Here is a 15,604-nt window from a genome sequence, read left to right on the forward strand (position 1 = left end):
ACCATAGCGTAGGGTATAATGGCATATATTTTGGGTATTAGTCGTTCTTTTGGTTTTTGCTTTTTTAGTTTTGCACAATTTTTTCAGTGTGCCATCAATCTATTTGAGGGGAAATCAGCAAATAATGATAGAAAAATAGGTCCTGAGCCTTTTCCACCCTTCAAAGCCAACTAACGAAGGAAGAGTTTCCTCCGGGAGCCCCAGGTGGGCCTTGGTCATCTTCATTCCTCTCTGCACTCCTCTGCCCACCCCGACCCTCCAATCCCAATAGTGTTGGGAGTTTGCAGAGGGCCAGTGTTCTCAGAAGAAAGGCTGACCTGTCGGCGAGCTCAGGGTTGGCCCTAACCCCAGAGCCTTAGGCCCAGAAAACTCCTCGGAGCTGGAAAGAATGGTAGGAAGCCCTTTAGGATGGATGCCCCAGGAGGAGCTGCAGTCATCCTTGGCTTCTCGAAGGGCCGGGGAATGATTCCAAGGGCCAGTGCACGAGGGGCTGTCAGAGAAATGGGCAGTGTGGCCATTGGCCTGCGTCCTGAGTGTCACAGCACGTGCAGCGCTCCCCGCGAGACTCGGGACCGGAGAGCTCAGGGGACATTGCCTGACTCGGGACACCACCACTTTTTACGGAGTTTGAGATGCAGAAGGCACTCGGAGTCTTGCCGTGTCTCTGTTCTGAGCATCTCCCCTCACAGTACAGGAAGGAGGGACGGGTGTGAACAGGGGTGGCTCTCGGGCCTCCCCAAGGGCAAAGGAGAAGGGAGCCCTGTTTCACTTGTAGGGTTTGTGACTCTCTCCAGAGTCCTTGAGTTCTGTCCTGTCTTTGGCCCACGGCTCTCCTGGGACAGGGCCAGCAGGGCTGTGTGTGAAGGGGTGTGGTGGTGGCGTGGGGACCCCGGAAGCCACAGGGCACTCTGTGATGGTTCACAGGCCAACCCCCCTGAGCTGGACCAGGCCGAGGACCTGGCCTCCCTGGTCAGTGTCAATGAATCGAGTGTCCTGAACACGCTCCTGCACCGCTACCGGGCTCAGCTGCCACACACCTCCACTGGGCCGGACCTGATCGTCCTCCAGCCCCGCGGGCCGTCGGCACCCTCTGCAGGCAAGGTGAGGGGGACCAGGGCAAGGGGGCAGGGGACAGGCACAGGAGGGATGGAGTGGGGGTCCCTCTGCATCTCAGGGGAGAATAGAGCAGCCAAAGCCCCCTGCAAACCAGGCTGCGGATGAGAAACAGCAATAGGAGGATTAAATATAATAATAATAATAATGAGAGAAAATATTGAATGAGTGTCAACTCTGTACCAGGCACTGCTTCAAGCACCTTTACATGTTATCTCAGTTAATTTCCACACCCCCTGAAAGGACAGACACCATGACTACCCCATTTTACAGATGGAACTGGCTGGGCCAGTCGCCAGACTCTCACATTCAGCAAGCAGAGGAGCTAGGATAAGACCCAGGGCGCCGGCTCCTCTGTGCTCTGAACCCCGTGGCGGTCTGGGGAGTCCCGAACACCCACATAAATCAGAAAACAGAAGCCTCGGTTCTGCTTTTATTTCTTTTCCCTGGAAAGTGCAGAAATGGCTGCTTTTTGTCAGGACAGTCAAAGCAAAGGCAAGCTCTTAGCGCCACCTTGTGGAAGGGCCTAGCCACCACCGGGTAATTGGAGCCGGATCCCTTTCATCCACTCATCCAGGGACTATTGATTTAGATAGGATTCCGTCCCCTGTGTGCCAGGCACAGAGGAGGGAGCAGGGAAGGAGCTGGTCATAAGTCTGCCCCGTGGAGCGCCCAGTCAGGCGGGGAAGATAGGCCGAGAATAATAAAGATAAGGTGGGCGGAGCAGGTGAGTGTGGAAAAGGAGCGTGAGGAGGTCAGGGGACAGGGACAGGCCTTAGTTATACCGGATCATACTGATGTTGCTTTACTCTGAGCCTGAGGGATGTTCAGCAGAGCAGTGACAGTTTGACTTACGTTGTAAGAGGATGCCCTTGGCTGCCGGGTGGAGGATGGATGGAAGGGGGCGAAGGTACAGGGAGGGAGCCCTGTTAGAGGTCAGATGTCTTATCCGGCGCTTTTGTCCTGAAGATGTGTTGCTCTGGGAAGGCGCGGCCTCTGGACTCCTGCCAGCACACAGCAGGTGCCTTGGAAAGATCACAGTGCCTCTGGCCTCGGTTTTCTCATCTGTCAATTGGGATAAAAAGCCCTCTGGAGTCCCATGGGACATTCCTACTCCCCCCCCCCCCCCCAACAATGCTAAGTCCGTTGAAGAGGGGACGGTGGCCCTGCACTCCTCATCCCCTAGACTTGACTTCTCCAGGACCCCCCACCTCACCCCTTCAGTCACTTTTCTGGCCCCTCTCCAGCCTGGCCATCCATGGCCAGGGGTCTGGGAGGAATGACAGCGCGGCTGTGCACTCTCCCTCCCTTGCTGTGAGGGCCATGCTTCTGTTACCGCAGCCCAAGGCTGCTGAGCCTCCTGAGAAGCCGAGTGGCTCCTCTGGCTCCTTAGGAGCCCCTGGGAGGGACTTTTATCCAGACCCTAAGGCAGTGATGGCAGACATTTTGAGCTCGGTGTGTCAGCATTTTGAAAAACCCTAACTTAACTCTGGTGCCGTGTCACATATAGAAATTTTTTGATATTTGCAACCATAGTAAAACAAAGACTTATATTTTTGATATTTATTTTATATATTTAAATGCCATTTAACAAAGAAAAATCAACCAAAAAAAAGAGTTTGCGTGTCACCTCTAACACGTGTGTCATAGGTTCGCCATCACTGCCCCAAGGCAAGCGGACTCTCGCAGGTTTTCTCGGATTGAAGCCTCCGTATAGAACCTGGACGAAAGGGCCTGAAAGTATAGGCGTTGGGCAGTCCTGTAGGAGGAATTTACGTCTTGAGATCTTCCTATGCTCCCGAGTCTCTTGATCCCCCAAACCCTTAACTCAGTGCCCCGCCCTTCCCTCCAGTCCTCAGCTGCCCACACCCAAACCCACCGCCTCCTCCTGTTCTTTGTCTAAGTCACGTCTGGTTCCTCAAATGGCCACCAGGTGGGAGCACAGACCTGTGGTGAGGCTGGGACTGGGCCACCTTGAAGATGGCCTGGGTGAGGTATGGGGCAGTGTGGGCCCCCCCAGAGGCTGAGAGCTGGGTGTGACCATGTCAGGGGTAGATGGGCCTGCCTCTGTGTGCAGGGCCTCGGCACCTGTTGAGTGCATGTGCCTGTGAGCACACCTGTGTGCAAGCACGCAAGAGTGCACAAGCACAATGCAAGGACATATGTGCATGCACGCAGCTGTGTGTGTACACAGTCTAGACCTGCAGAGTTCTCCCTTCTGTGGTCTGGTCAGTGGGCAGGAAGGAGCTGATGGATGAGGAAGCCTGTCCCTTGAACTTCAGTGTTTCCTGAGGAGGGGGCTTCAGGACTCAGACCTTCGGTTGCCTCATGACCTAAGGCTGTGCCCAGGCAGCGTAGGCAACGCGTGTCCCACCTTTGCCAGCTGTGGGGTCCTGCTGAGCCCAGGATAGGGATTCATTACTACTCTTCGGGGTTTGGGGGCACAAAGGCCAACGGGGGACTGGAGGCACCTGGCTGGAGGGCCATGCCAGGGGGAGGGCCACCACACTGCGATTGGTCCCCTGGTCCCCAAGGCATGGGGGATGGAGATGAGGCCTTGCTGGGGCCACTGGTTGCCCACTTAGCATCCCCGGCTCCCAATGTCCTCCTGCGGCCGGGCCCATCCACTGTTCCCTTTGGTGCCCTTCCCTGACCTCCGTCTCCGATGCCTCTTCCCTTTTCCCTGAAGGCTACACAAAGCCGACTTTTGTCAAGGCCACCACCGAGCCTCATGCTGCCAGTTCCCTGAGTCTGGACTTGAGGTGGGGTGAGCACTGTTTTGGAGTGCTCCCAGCTGGGGTGGGAAGGCTAATGCCGGCATCTTCCTGCAGGTGCCCAAGGGCCGCCGGGATGGCCTGCCCGCCCACATTGTCTCCCTGGCCCAGCGGGCATACTGGGCACTGCTGAGCCAGCGGAGGGACCAGAGCATCGTGGCCCTGGGCCGGAGCGGCGCTGGCAAGACCACCTGCTGCGAGCAGGTCCTGGAGCACCTGGTGGGGATGGCAGGGAGTGTGGATGGCAGCGTCTCAGGTACAGTGGGCTCCGGGGGCCATGGGGGCCATGGAGCAGGATTGTGGGGAGGGAGGGAGGCCTGGAGGGGGTGTCGGGCTGCTCCTCCTTATATCCACTCACCTCGAGTTCACTCAGCGTAGGTGCAGACCCTGTGCTTGGTACATGGCAGGGCCGCCTCAGTCCATGGCACCCCTCTGTGTGAATTAGAAAAGGTACCCCTTCCTCCAGACGCTCGCAGCCACGTGTGGAACAGTCATCCCGCACCGCCACTGTTAGAACTGAGCACTCGACTGCCAGGCTCTAGAAAGTCATCCTGATGCGTATACAGACCCATGATGGGGTGCTGCAGGTGCAGCCCTTTGATGTGGGGGCCTTGTGCGTGCACCTGCTCAGCCGCACAGAGGACCCACCAGTGAAGGCAGAGGGCGGGGCTGTGTCTTGGAGGCGCTAGCACCAGAGGGCACCTGTGCTGCTTCTATGTGCTGAACTTGAATGCTCTGTGCAGAGTGCAGGCAGAGCTGGTTAGAGGAACACGAGGAGGGGGCAGGAGCTTCCAGGGGGAGATGGTGTCTGAGCAAGGCCAATTAGTAATAATAATAATTACAATATTAGTAATGGTCACAGTCAACACTGGCTGAGGACTTATATGCCAGGCCTCATATAAGTTTTCAAAGATGTAAGCTTATTTGTTATTTAGAACAGCTCTATAAGGTGGATATTATTTATTTAAGTTTTATAGATGAGGACGTTAAGATTCAGAGAAATTAACTAGCTTGCTTAAGGCCACACAACTAATCTGTTCCAGAGCTGGATTCAAACCAGGCAGCCTGGCTCAGGAGCTGTAATCCCTGGGCCAGTGTTCTCAGTGGGGTTTTGTTTTTCATTTTTGTTCCCTTAAGAAGTCTTTTTAAACATTTAATCCCCTAATCATCTCCCCACTATGAAATTTCAATGCCATAGATATGCTGTGATCTGTTTATGTATGTGTATCTGTGCTCTATACATAAGAAAGCAAAATACCCCATCCCCAAAATCAGTTTCTGCCCTCTCGGGGGCAATATTCTCCCTGCTGGGAATACATGGCCTCGGCAGTATTGCTCTTCTAGTTGTAAGAAATATAATACTAACAGCACCCCCATGACCCCCACAGTGGAGAAGATCCGAGCCACCTTCACTCTCCTCCGGGCCTTTGGCTCCGTGTCCACCGGCCACAGCCGCAGCGCCACCCGGTTCACCATGGTGATGTCACTGGACTTCAATGCCACAGGCCGGGTCACAGCTGCCCAGCTCCAGGTGAGGCTCTGGGTGGAAGGAAGAGGGGAGCCCTTGGGGCTGCAGGATCCCCATTCCCACTCAGCACAGCCCACGCCTCCTGGGACCCTGGAATGTGTCTAAACATTTGGCCACAGTTCCCCCAGCCTTTGCCAGCTCCTTCCCACCTCACTCAGTGGCCCCAAAAGTGCCCTCCTAGAGCAATCTGGCCCGTTTGCACCTCAGAATATCGTGAGGATGAAATATTCATGAATAAATATATTTTCCAGCCGCTCATTGTTTGGGTCTTAGTAGCATAAGCTGAAATGAAACAGACAAACACAGGCCTGCTTGCTCCTATCTCCCAAGGCGCCCGCATCCCTCCCCTGCCCCCTCAAACATTCTGTTTGAACAGAAAATAGGATTAAGTTATTAGAAGCCGTGTTTGTATGTGGAGCTGGGGTAATACACAGACTCGGGGAAACTCATCGATGCCACCCTGAGCCTGAGATCCTGCCATTCATGACCGTCTGGGTCACACTACTAAAGGCTTCTGTGAAATAAGAATATGGCGGAGGGTGGATCCAGGTCATCCTTCTTCCTTTCGGATGCTTTCCTTGGAACGAGTTGATTGCATTAGTCCCTAGGTGGACTCCAAGTTAGTGAGACAGGGACTGATCAGTTCTGAGACGCAGGTGTCCAGCGGAGTTCGGACCTGAGATGTTGCCTCACAGGGTGGGCCAGGGCAGGGCTCCCTTCTGGGGCCTCACGGTAGCTGGGCACCGGGCAGGGGGCCGATGCAGCCCAAGTGCTGACCAGGGGCCCGTCCTCTCCTCTTGCAGACCATGCTTTTGGAGAAGAGCCGCGTGGCACGGCAGCCGGAAGGGGAAGGCACCTTCGAGGTTTTCTCCCAGATGCTCGCGGGATTGGACCTGGATCTCAGGTGAGCGACTGGGCCAGGCAGGGACAGCTGAGGGCAGTAGTGCAAAGGGCATCGGCTGCCCCGGGGCCCAGCCTTAGCTCTGCCCAGAGCTGAGAGGAATGGACCCAGTGGCCATGAACCTGGCCTCCGATCCCAACTGCTGGTACTGCTCACGGGCTGTGTGACCTCGGCTGGGGTCATCCACTCGGAACCCCGGATTCTTTTCCTCTGTAAGGTGGAAACAATACTGTGGCTAACCTCACAGGGTTAAGTGAGATGACTCACACGTAGCTCTTCATAAATGCTGGGGGTGCCGGAGGCCGTCTGATATGATGGGTGCCTGTCAGTACAGGGCTGACAGCAGCGTGGGAGGAGGGCAAGACCAGCAGACCCCAAGTCTTCTAGAAGTTTCTAAATTTTCTGGGGGCCTTGAGTTTGCCTGAATGGGCACGTTAGGACAAGTGGGCACTGGGTGGAGTGACTCATCTTGGGGGCCCTCCTGGGGGCCACCCTCCTTCGATCCTGACAGGTGTGCTCTGTAAAGGACCAACTTTAGAGTCAGAAGGATGTGTGTTTAGATCCAGGCTTTGCCCTATGTGGTCCTCTCTGAACCTCAGTTTCCTTTTCTGTAGAATGGGTACCTCCTAGTGCCAGTCTGTGGGTATTTAAACCAGACCACCTGTCCGGGCAGAAGGCCCCGTGTGCAGTGCATAGTGGGGTGTAACATGGGAGAGTATAACATGTAAGCTCTGCACCTGGAGTTTGAATCCTCTTCTGCAGCCTCTGTTTCCTCCACTTCCTAATCTCAGAACACTGAAGGACAGGCACGTCTCCCTGGTGACCCCCCACGTTGGGGTTGTCAGTTCTGTACCCCTGCATGGAGCTGGGTTCTGGGCATGGAGCTATTGCCTGGAAGGGGCTTCCTGCGGGATAGACTGGGAAGGACAGGGCTGGCCGCTGCCGGCAGAGGACTCCAGGCCTCCTCGCCAGGCCCAGCCCAGCCCAGGGAGCTCTGTGTCGGTGGGCCTGACCCAGGCGAGTGTGGCATCCTTAGGAGCCAGGATAAAGCTGTGTGTGAGGAGATGGAGCTGCCCCAAATGAGTTTCAGAGGCCCCGGGAGAGTGGAGAAAAGTGCTTGGAACATCTCAGACTCTTCAGGAGGTCATTGTCATGCTGGGGACTGGCTCTCCAGCGACCTCCTAAGCCACCTGCTTTTCTTTACCGCTATTGCTGCCAGGCTGTTCCCTCATCCACTGTGAAGCTTCCAAGGGACAAACACTGGTGTCCACTTTCACAAATGCCCTTCCTTTCTCCCATGTATTCATATGGCAAACTCCTATTCATCCTTCAAAACCCTGCTCTGAATCCCTTCCTTAGAGGAGTGCTGCCTGGTGCCTGGTCCCTCAGTCTCTCCTTTGTTCTATTCTGGCTCATCACTGGGGTCTGCTGGCCTCTCTTCCTCACCAGAATGCCTATGAGATCTTTGAATCGGGGGCCCTGCCTTTTTCCTTTCTGCCACCCCAGCATTAACATAGGGCTTGGCACTGGGTAGATGCTCAATTATTTGTCAAGTTGAACTTCCAAATAATGGAATACAGGTCAGGTCACGTGCACTTCTGGTCCCTTCTCTGCTTCTAGGACGGAGCTGAACCTGCACCAGCTGGCAGACAGCAGCTCCTTTGGCATGGGCACTTGGCCTAAGGTAAGGACGGGGTCCTTCTGGGGTGCGTGTCGGGGTCTGTGACCCTGTGGCCAGGATGGGAGGGTGATGGAGAGATCTCCTATGTGACTCGTCTCCTTTGCCGCTGGGGTTTGTAGTTGGCAAAGGCTGGTCATGTGGGGAGGGAGGGGTTCCTTTGTAGGGTCTGAGTGTACCAGGATGAGAAATACAAAAAATAACCAGGAGGTGATTTAGATAAAGGTAAGCATGTGGGCTCTGGCGACAGGCTATCTGGGTTCAAACCCCACCTCTGACACTCGTTAGACATGTGACCTCAGGCATGGAACTGAGCCTCTCTGAACGTCTGTATCCTCTTCGGTAAAATAATGACAGTAGTTGTGTCTGCCTCATGGGTTTATTGTGAAGGTTAAATGAAATGACAGGTTTGGCCTAAATCAGTCACTCAATCAGGTATTCTTAGTAAATATTATTGGTGAGTAACATGGGTAGGAGCAGTCAGAGATGGCTTCCTGGAAGCTGTGGCCTCTGATAGGACAATGAGTGATGATATTCAGCTGTTTAAGAAAACCAGTTTTGTTCACTTGTTTGTTTATTCTTTTATTCATTTGTTTCTATTTTAACATATGTTTTCTGAGTGACCCCCTTCCCGTCCCCACCCCTCGCATCTATAGCAGGCCTGTACGAAGTGCTGGGATTAGGGTCTTCATCCGTGAATTTTTGCTCTAGCAGGAGAGACAGACATGGGAATTAATGTAGTCACGTGGGCTGAGAATATACCCAAGGTTGCAAGGATACAGTGGGGACGAGAGGATAGATGAAAGGGAGAACTACTTGGGTTCAGTCAGGGGAGGCTTCTCAGACTCCACTGGGTACCACCCACAGACTCGCCGATTCAGTAGGTCTGAGGTGGGGCCTGAGACCCTGCGTTTCTCACAAGTTCTCAGGTGTTGCTGATGCTGCTGGTCCAGGGACCCCACTTTGAGAACCGCTGCAGTGGAGTCTCTGCAGTGGGTGGGTGGGATGGAGTGAGCTGATGTGGCTCCCCTATCGTTAAATTCGGGGTTTAACCCATCCTTCTCCTTCCTGCTGCCCCTTCATGGGGGCAGTACGTTCTTCTTTCAGACCCTTTCTCCCCATGATCGCATGGGGGATGGGGAGGTAGGAGCCCAGACCTCTATCTTGATGGCCGAGGAGCCGAGGCTGTCCCAGCATCCGGTTTTTTTGTTCAGCTCATGAGTTTTGGCCAAGGTATCCATTTGCAGGGAGAGAGAGAGAGAGAAACATCAATGATGAAAGAGAATCAGTGGATTGGTCAGTTTTGAGCACGGGGCAGAGTCACTTGGAATAGGGAGCTCCTGGCTCTGAGTGACACTGTCCTGCCCTCTCCATGAGGTTCACCCAGTTCTTCAGGCACCGCCATTCCTTTTGCCTTTTTGTCATTGAATCCAGTCAGTGTTCAGCATTTGACTCCCATGGCCCCTGGGTGCTCTAGACACAGTCCAGTTTAATGTGGACAGAACATTTGGGATTTCATTTTTTTTTTTTTTCACTAAATTACCTGCAGCCTTTGGTTGACCTTGAATCTTTGATTGCATCAGATAAACCCCTGGGCATGTTGTGTGTTGAATATATATATGTATTTTTTAGTTGAGTAAAACATAGTAAAAGGTATCAAGTGCACTAATTTTAAGTGTACAATTTGATGATGGTTATATTCTTAAACCTACAAGGTCAAGATCTAGAATATTCCTCATCCCGACGAAAGCTCCTTCCAGCCCCCTCCCCATTAGGGGTTTATTTCCCACCCCAGGATCACCATCCTGACTTCTCTAACTGTAGGTTAGTTTGGCCCACAAAGATGGGATCACGCAGTGTGTTGGTCTTTTGTACCCAACAGTCCTGACTCACATTGGGTCCGTGGGATTCATACATGTGGTTGCATGTATCAGTGGCTCGTTCTTTTTCATAGCTGCGTAGCACTCCATACCTGTACCACCCTTTGTCTAGCATTCGCCTGTGGGTAGGCATTTGGGCTCTGAGTTGACTTATCCCACCGATTTCACTGATTTCTGTTTTCATGAGTTCAGTGCAAGGACTGGCTTTATCAGGGCGCAGTGCAGAGATGTTGGCTCTCTAGAAGTTTAAGGAATAGTCAACATCTTCCTGATCCTAGTCGTTTTTGTCCCTCCATGTCTTCGGTCGCATCCGAGACATGGGGTGGGGCTGGAGAGAAAAAGCAGCAAATTAGCTTTATTGGAAGTTTTCTCATTCTTCTCTTCACATGAGCTAAGTGACAGAGGACGGAGTCTGGCTGTAATTTAAAGTCAAGTGCTCAGGGCTGACAGTGGGAGCCATAATAAATGTGTTCCCACTGTTCTCTGGTGCCCTTTCACGGCTACTTTGAAATCTCATAAATAACCATGTTGGTAAGATGCCTTCCTTCCCTCTGTTTGCTCCAGTGGAGCAGCTGCGGTTGCTAGGTTGAGCTCCTGGTTGCTAGGGATTTTGTGGTCCTGTGGTGGCCCGGAAATATGATGGATCAGTGGAACATGCTTTTGCTATTAATCGAAATGTTTCCACAGCGAATCTTTCAATGTCCCTGCATGCTTTGACGTTGTCCCAATTGGTCAGTGATCCTTACAGGATTCTTTCCGAGTTAGAAGTGGCTCAAATGGATGGGACAGGTGGCCTGGATGGGGAAATCAGGAAAGCTTGATTCTAGTCCTGTGTATCTGGTACTAATTTGCTGTGTGACTTGGGCAGGCGTCACCCCCTCTCTGGGCACCAGACTCCACCAAATTCAAGAACCTGCCAGGTTTAACAGCCCACAGTGTATCACCTAAGCTCTGTCCAAGTGCAAATCAGTTCTTCACTATGGGCTGGTGGGTTTCTGACAAAAGAATTCTCCTCCCCGGCTCACTTCCTCTCAGCCTTGCAGGCTTCTGGGCTGAGTCTCCTTGGCCAGATGGTGTGTGAGCGGGAGTTTCAGACTAATTTTAATATTCAATCAAACATAATTGGGATCATAAATCTAAAAAAGAAAAATAACGCTCTACAACCCATTAGCATCAGATCATGTCATTTTCTCATTCCTCCAGCTTAAAAATCTCGGCGGTGTCCTGTCGCTTGCACTGGGGGTGGTGTATAGGTTCCCTTTCAGATGCTGCGATAGATCAGTCGGTGGTGGCTGCAAGGGGTGATGTCCCGAAAAGAAGCTGTGGGATCTTGATCGATTAGTGATGTCTGCCACAGGTCCAGGCATGTAGAGAGGGGTGTGTATTTGCCAGCCAAGGCTGGAGTGTAGAGCTCATGCCCTTTAATATTGTGTTGGAGGCCTCCCCATGCTCAGCTCCTCCCCTCTCTGTCGGCCCCACCTCCAAAAGTGCCTGTTCCGTGTCCACGTTCAGGGACCATCTGTTGTCTTCAGAGATCTCCTTTGTTCGTCGTGTTGCTCCTTGTACATATCAGGGCCTTTATTACATGAAGTGGGTCAACTCTGTCTGTTTATCTTTCGAACTCCAATCACAGTTTGGTCTCATCTTCTGTGACATTCTCTTTGGCCCCCTGGGTGGGATTCATTAGTGCGTTCCTGCCTCCGATGTCCCGTAGCTCCCCACGTATCCCCGTATCCTACCACTTAGCCTGTTTCACACTGAGTTGCTTTTTAAAATCTCTTTTCACTTCTACCTTGAGAGGCCCTCAAAGTCAAGTTCTGGGTTTCGCTCATCTTTGCCTCCCCGGAGGCTGGCACAGAGCAGAGCCTCGCTAAATCTGCTGAATGGACACATGAATGAATAAGAATCGTATCGCCCTCCAAAGTCAGACAGAAATGACTGCCAACCGTCCTCGGCTTAATTGTGGCCAAAAAGTGACCACACACTTCCCCTGAGACCGAGTGTGGCTTCGCATTGTGAGTTTGCATTTTCTCCACCACGATGACCTCTTTTTCTTCTTCTCTCCCTTTGCCCTCAGCCCGAAGACAAGCAGAGGGCGGCGGCCGCTTTCACCCAGCTCCAGGGTGCCATGGCGACGCTGGGCATTTCGGAGAGCGAGCAGCGAGCCATTTGGCGGGTGTTGGCAGCTATCTACCACCTGGGCGCAGCGGGGGCCTGCAAAGGTACGTCCTTCCTGCCCCGCTCCCCTGCTGGCTGTCTCTCCATGAAATGGGGCGGGGGGAGTCTACCATTGTCTGCGTGTCAGGGCCTGCTCTGTGGGAGGCTGCTGGGCAAAGCCCAGGGAGAAGGCAGTGGCTGGGTTTCTCCAGCAAACCTTCCAGAGCAGCGCCGGCCAGTAGGACCTTCTGCGGTGATGGAGATGCTCTCTGTCCGTGCCGTCCAGCACAGGAGCCACTGCCCGCATGTGGCTGCCGAGCACTTGAAACGCAGCTAGTGCGACTGAGAAAGTGACCTTCAAGTGCATTCAGTTTTAATTAGCACAGATGTAAATGGCCACACCTAGCCAGTGGCTACTGTACCAAGCAGAGAGGCTCTAGAACATGGGAGAGAAGGTTAGGCCCACAGAGTAAAGGTGATGTGTTCTATCTAGACATCTGGAGACGCTCCCCACTGCCTGCTACAGGTGCCCAGTTATCACATTGTTGAGCCTGTGTAGGCGACGGTCCCAAGGCGGCCCCGCTCACACGGGCTCCCTCCAGCACTCTGCAGATTGAGGAAGAGAGTGAGTCTTGCAGGTAGATGGCACCTGCCTTTCTATTTCTGTTGTCGCACTTGAACCCTCTCTGCCTCCAATGCCACTAGAGGCCAAGGGAGCCCCGCCCCTCACCCCCGCCTGTTGACCTGTCAGCAGAGAAGTTTGATGCCTCAGTTCCTCCTCCTGGGCAGGTGGGACGTCCCCTCTGCTGTGGGCTCAGGGACCTGACTTATACCTGTCACCACCAGTGACGATAAAAGAGAAAGTCATATTTATAAATATTTTATTAATACATGATTATGGCGATAATTCCTCCAGCCTCGCCCCATCCCAGCATATAAATTACTTTAAGAGGAGCTGCCGTCAGTCTGCCTGGGAGGCCTGCTTGATGATTTACTTACTATATATTCTGCTTTGGAAGAGTTCATAATAGGTTGCTCTAAAATCAGCTATTAAGAATTTCAAAGTCATATATAAATGTCTTCGCTTTGTGTCATAACAGATCATTTTGAAATATTCCATTAATCAGGGTGTGTGTGTTTTTTAATGATCTCCTTTCAGAGAGCCTGGCTTCCTTAACTTATTTCGAGAGCCCCGATCCTATTTTTATGCTTTTTGAGCCAATGAGATTCATGCAATAATCTGTTGAGGAAGAAGAACGCCATGGGCAGGCGTCAGGACTCGGCCTGCTGGGTGTGAATCCTGGGTTGGCCTTTCTCAGCCTCAGTTTCTTCCTCAATAAAATGGGGTTAATGATGGCACCAACTTTGTAGGCTTATTGTGGGGATCAAGTGAGTCAAGGTCAAAACATGTGGAGCACAGGATTTGGCTCATGGTGTGTTTGTGTGTGTGTGTGTGTGTGTGTGTGTGTTGGTGTTGTTAGAAAATGGAGGCTCGAGAGGGTGTGTGATTTACAGAGATCACACAGCTGGAATGTTTCAGGGTGAGGTTTGAAATCTCGGCTCTCTTCCTGCAAAGATCGCTCCACTGACCTAGACTTTGCAATGGGCCACTCACCCATTCCCTGTGTTCTCTCTTCATTTCCACAGCAACCCTGACAGGAAGGTAGGGAAGGAATTCCCTAGTTTTGGTTCAGGATGCTGAGGCCCAGAGAGGTTGTGCAACTTTGCCAGGGTCACACAGCATCGTATAGTGGAGCTGAGGTTAGAATCAGTGCCTGTCTTCCTCCAAAACCTCTGCCTTTCTCCTCTATGAGGCTGCCCAGCTGGCCCAGTCCTTAGGTGCATTCTGGGTGCCTGGATCTTCGCCTCACTTCTAACAGCTCCTCAGCTCCGTCTAATTTCCACCCAATCCTCCCATCCCCATTCAATCTCTGGTCTCTGTTCCTCCATCTGGAAGGTCATCCTGATGAGCAGATTAGAGGCAGGAGAGCTCACAATCGGGGGTAAAGGCCACGCCTCCGGGACCAGGGTGACTGCGTTCAGTTCTGGTTCTCCTGCGTCATTAGTGAGTCTCCTGGCTTCTAAGACTCAGTCACCTCACCTGTAAAATGGGGGTGATGGTGACTGCTTCTTAGGGTTCTGGAGGCTTATAACATTTAATATAAATATATAAAGCTCTGCTATTGTGATGATTATTGCTATTATTGCTATCGTTATTAATAGAACATCCGTCCACCATCCAGGGGGGTTTTCCTTGGTGAAGTTCGAGTCTGCAAGACTGACTTAGGCTGATCTCGAATCCTTTCCTACCCTTTGGTCCTGTCGCTGTCAGAGATGATGTAGACTTTCCCCGGAAAGCCTGAGACTATTTGTCACTCTGCCCGCTGTCCATCATTACGTCACAAAAATGACAATAACGTTCAGAATCCAAACGAGTAACAAGGATGAGCAATGCCTGCCTTCATGGCCGCGTCGCTTTGCTTTCGTTTTTCTTGGAAGGCTGGTGGGAGGTTTAATTCATTTGTCTTTCACTCAATTTGCCGTTTTGCTTGCTGCTGACCCCATTGCCTGATGTATGACGCAGTCAGGCCCATACATAACCCAACGCGGGGCCGCGTAATGGGCTGATGAAGGGAGGCTGCCAGTCGGACCGGCAACTCCCCGCCTGCCGTAATAAAGATGTCAGCCTCCAAATGGATGGGGCTATAACCTGGGGAGCCCCGGGGGGCCTGCAGGAAGGAGAGACAGCAGCAATAATGACAAGAGCCCAGCCCCCTGCTTTCTGCTGGGGCACCCTGACATCCAGCAACCAGGGCACTCCAGCCAAGGATAGGAGGAGGTGGCCAGTTGCTCCCCGAGCTGGAGGAAGACCCCGTGTGCCAAAGGCGGGTGAGAATAGCAACAGTGATGCCACCAACATCAAGCAATGACTGTATATTCAAGTGGCACTTTGCAAATTGTTTTACTGTCTTTATTGTGTTAAAGCTACTGCATATGCAACACTGCGAAGTTGTCTTCCTGTGAAAAATGGAAACAATATAGAAGACTATAGAATGAACGTCTCTCCTCAGCCCCCAGATCCCTGAGTCCTCAGAGGCGGCCATTGTTAATGTTTAGAGGTGACATTTATTACAACGGAAGAACCAATATAGATACACTGCTGTTAACTAAAGTCTGTAGTTTACACAAGGGTTCACTCTTGGACTTGTACATTCCATGGGTGTTGACAGATGCATATGACAGGTCCACCATGACATGGTCACACAGGAGAGTGTCACTACCTGGACAGGCTGGATTTTTTCCTGTTAAAATTTGTTTTTAAATTTTTATCAATTTAGAGAGAGAGGAAGGGAGAGGGAGAGAGAGAGAAACATTGATCAGCTGCTTCCTGCATGTACCCCCAACCCGGAATCAAAGCTGCAACCTGGGCATGCGCCCTGACTGAGAACCAAACTGGCGATCCTTCAGCGCACGGGACTAAACTCAACCAACTGACTAACACTATCCAGGGCTCTGATCCACTTTTTGATTTGAAGTAATTATAGACTCACAGGAAGCCGGAGCAGCAGTACA

At 52.3% G+C, this 15,604-nt stretch overlaps 1 protein-coding gene across 3 annotated transcripts in view; it reads left to right on the top strand.

Moving 5' to 3' along the window:
• MYO18B (myosin XVIIIB) overlaps window positions 1-15,604 on the top strand; it is a 175,917-nt gene that overhangs the window by 18,909 nt on the left and 141,404 nt on the right. For all 3 annotated transcript variants that reach the window (XM_070399451.1, XM_070399452.1, XM_070399453.1), the window contains exons 7-12: window positions 925-1,101; window positions 3,945-4,143; window positions 5,276-5,418; window positions 6,219-6,319; window positions 7,937-8,000; window positions 11,952-12,096. In XM_070399451.1, the coding sequence (XP_070255552.1) occupies window positions 925-1,101; window positions 3,945-4,143; window positions 5,276-5,418; window positions 6,219-6,319; window positions 7,937-8,000; window positions 11,952-12,096 (829 nt within the window). The remainder of the gene's footprint in view (window positions 1-924; window positions 1,102-3,944; window positions 4,144-5,275; window positions 5,419-6,218; window positions 6,320-7,936; window positions 8,001-11,951; window positions 12,097-15,604) is intronic.

Source organism: Myotis yumanensis, unplaced genomic scaffold, assembly GCF_028538775.1.
Source record: "Myotis yumanensis isolate MYYU_CA2020_CCGP unplaced genomic scaffold, mMyoYum1.0.hap1 SCAF_19, whole genome shotgun sequence".
Taxonomy (NCBI): domain Eukaryota; kingdom Metazoa; phylum Chordata; class Mammalia; order Chiroptera; family Vespertilionidae; genus Myotis; species Myotis yumanensis.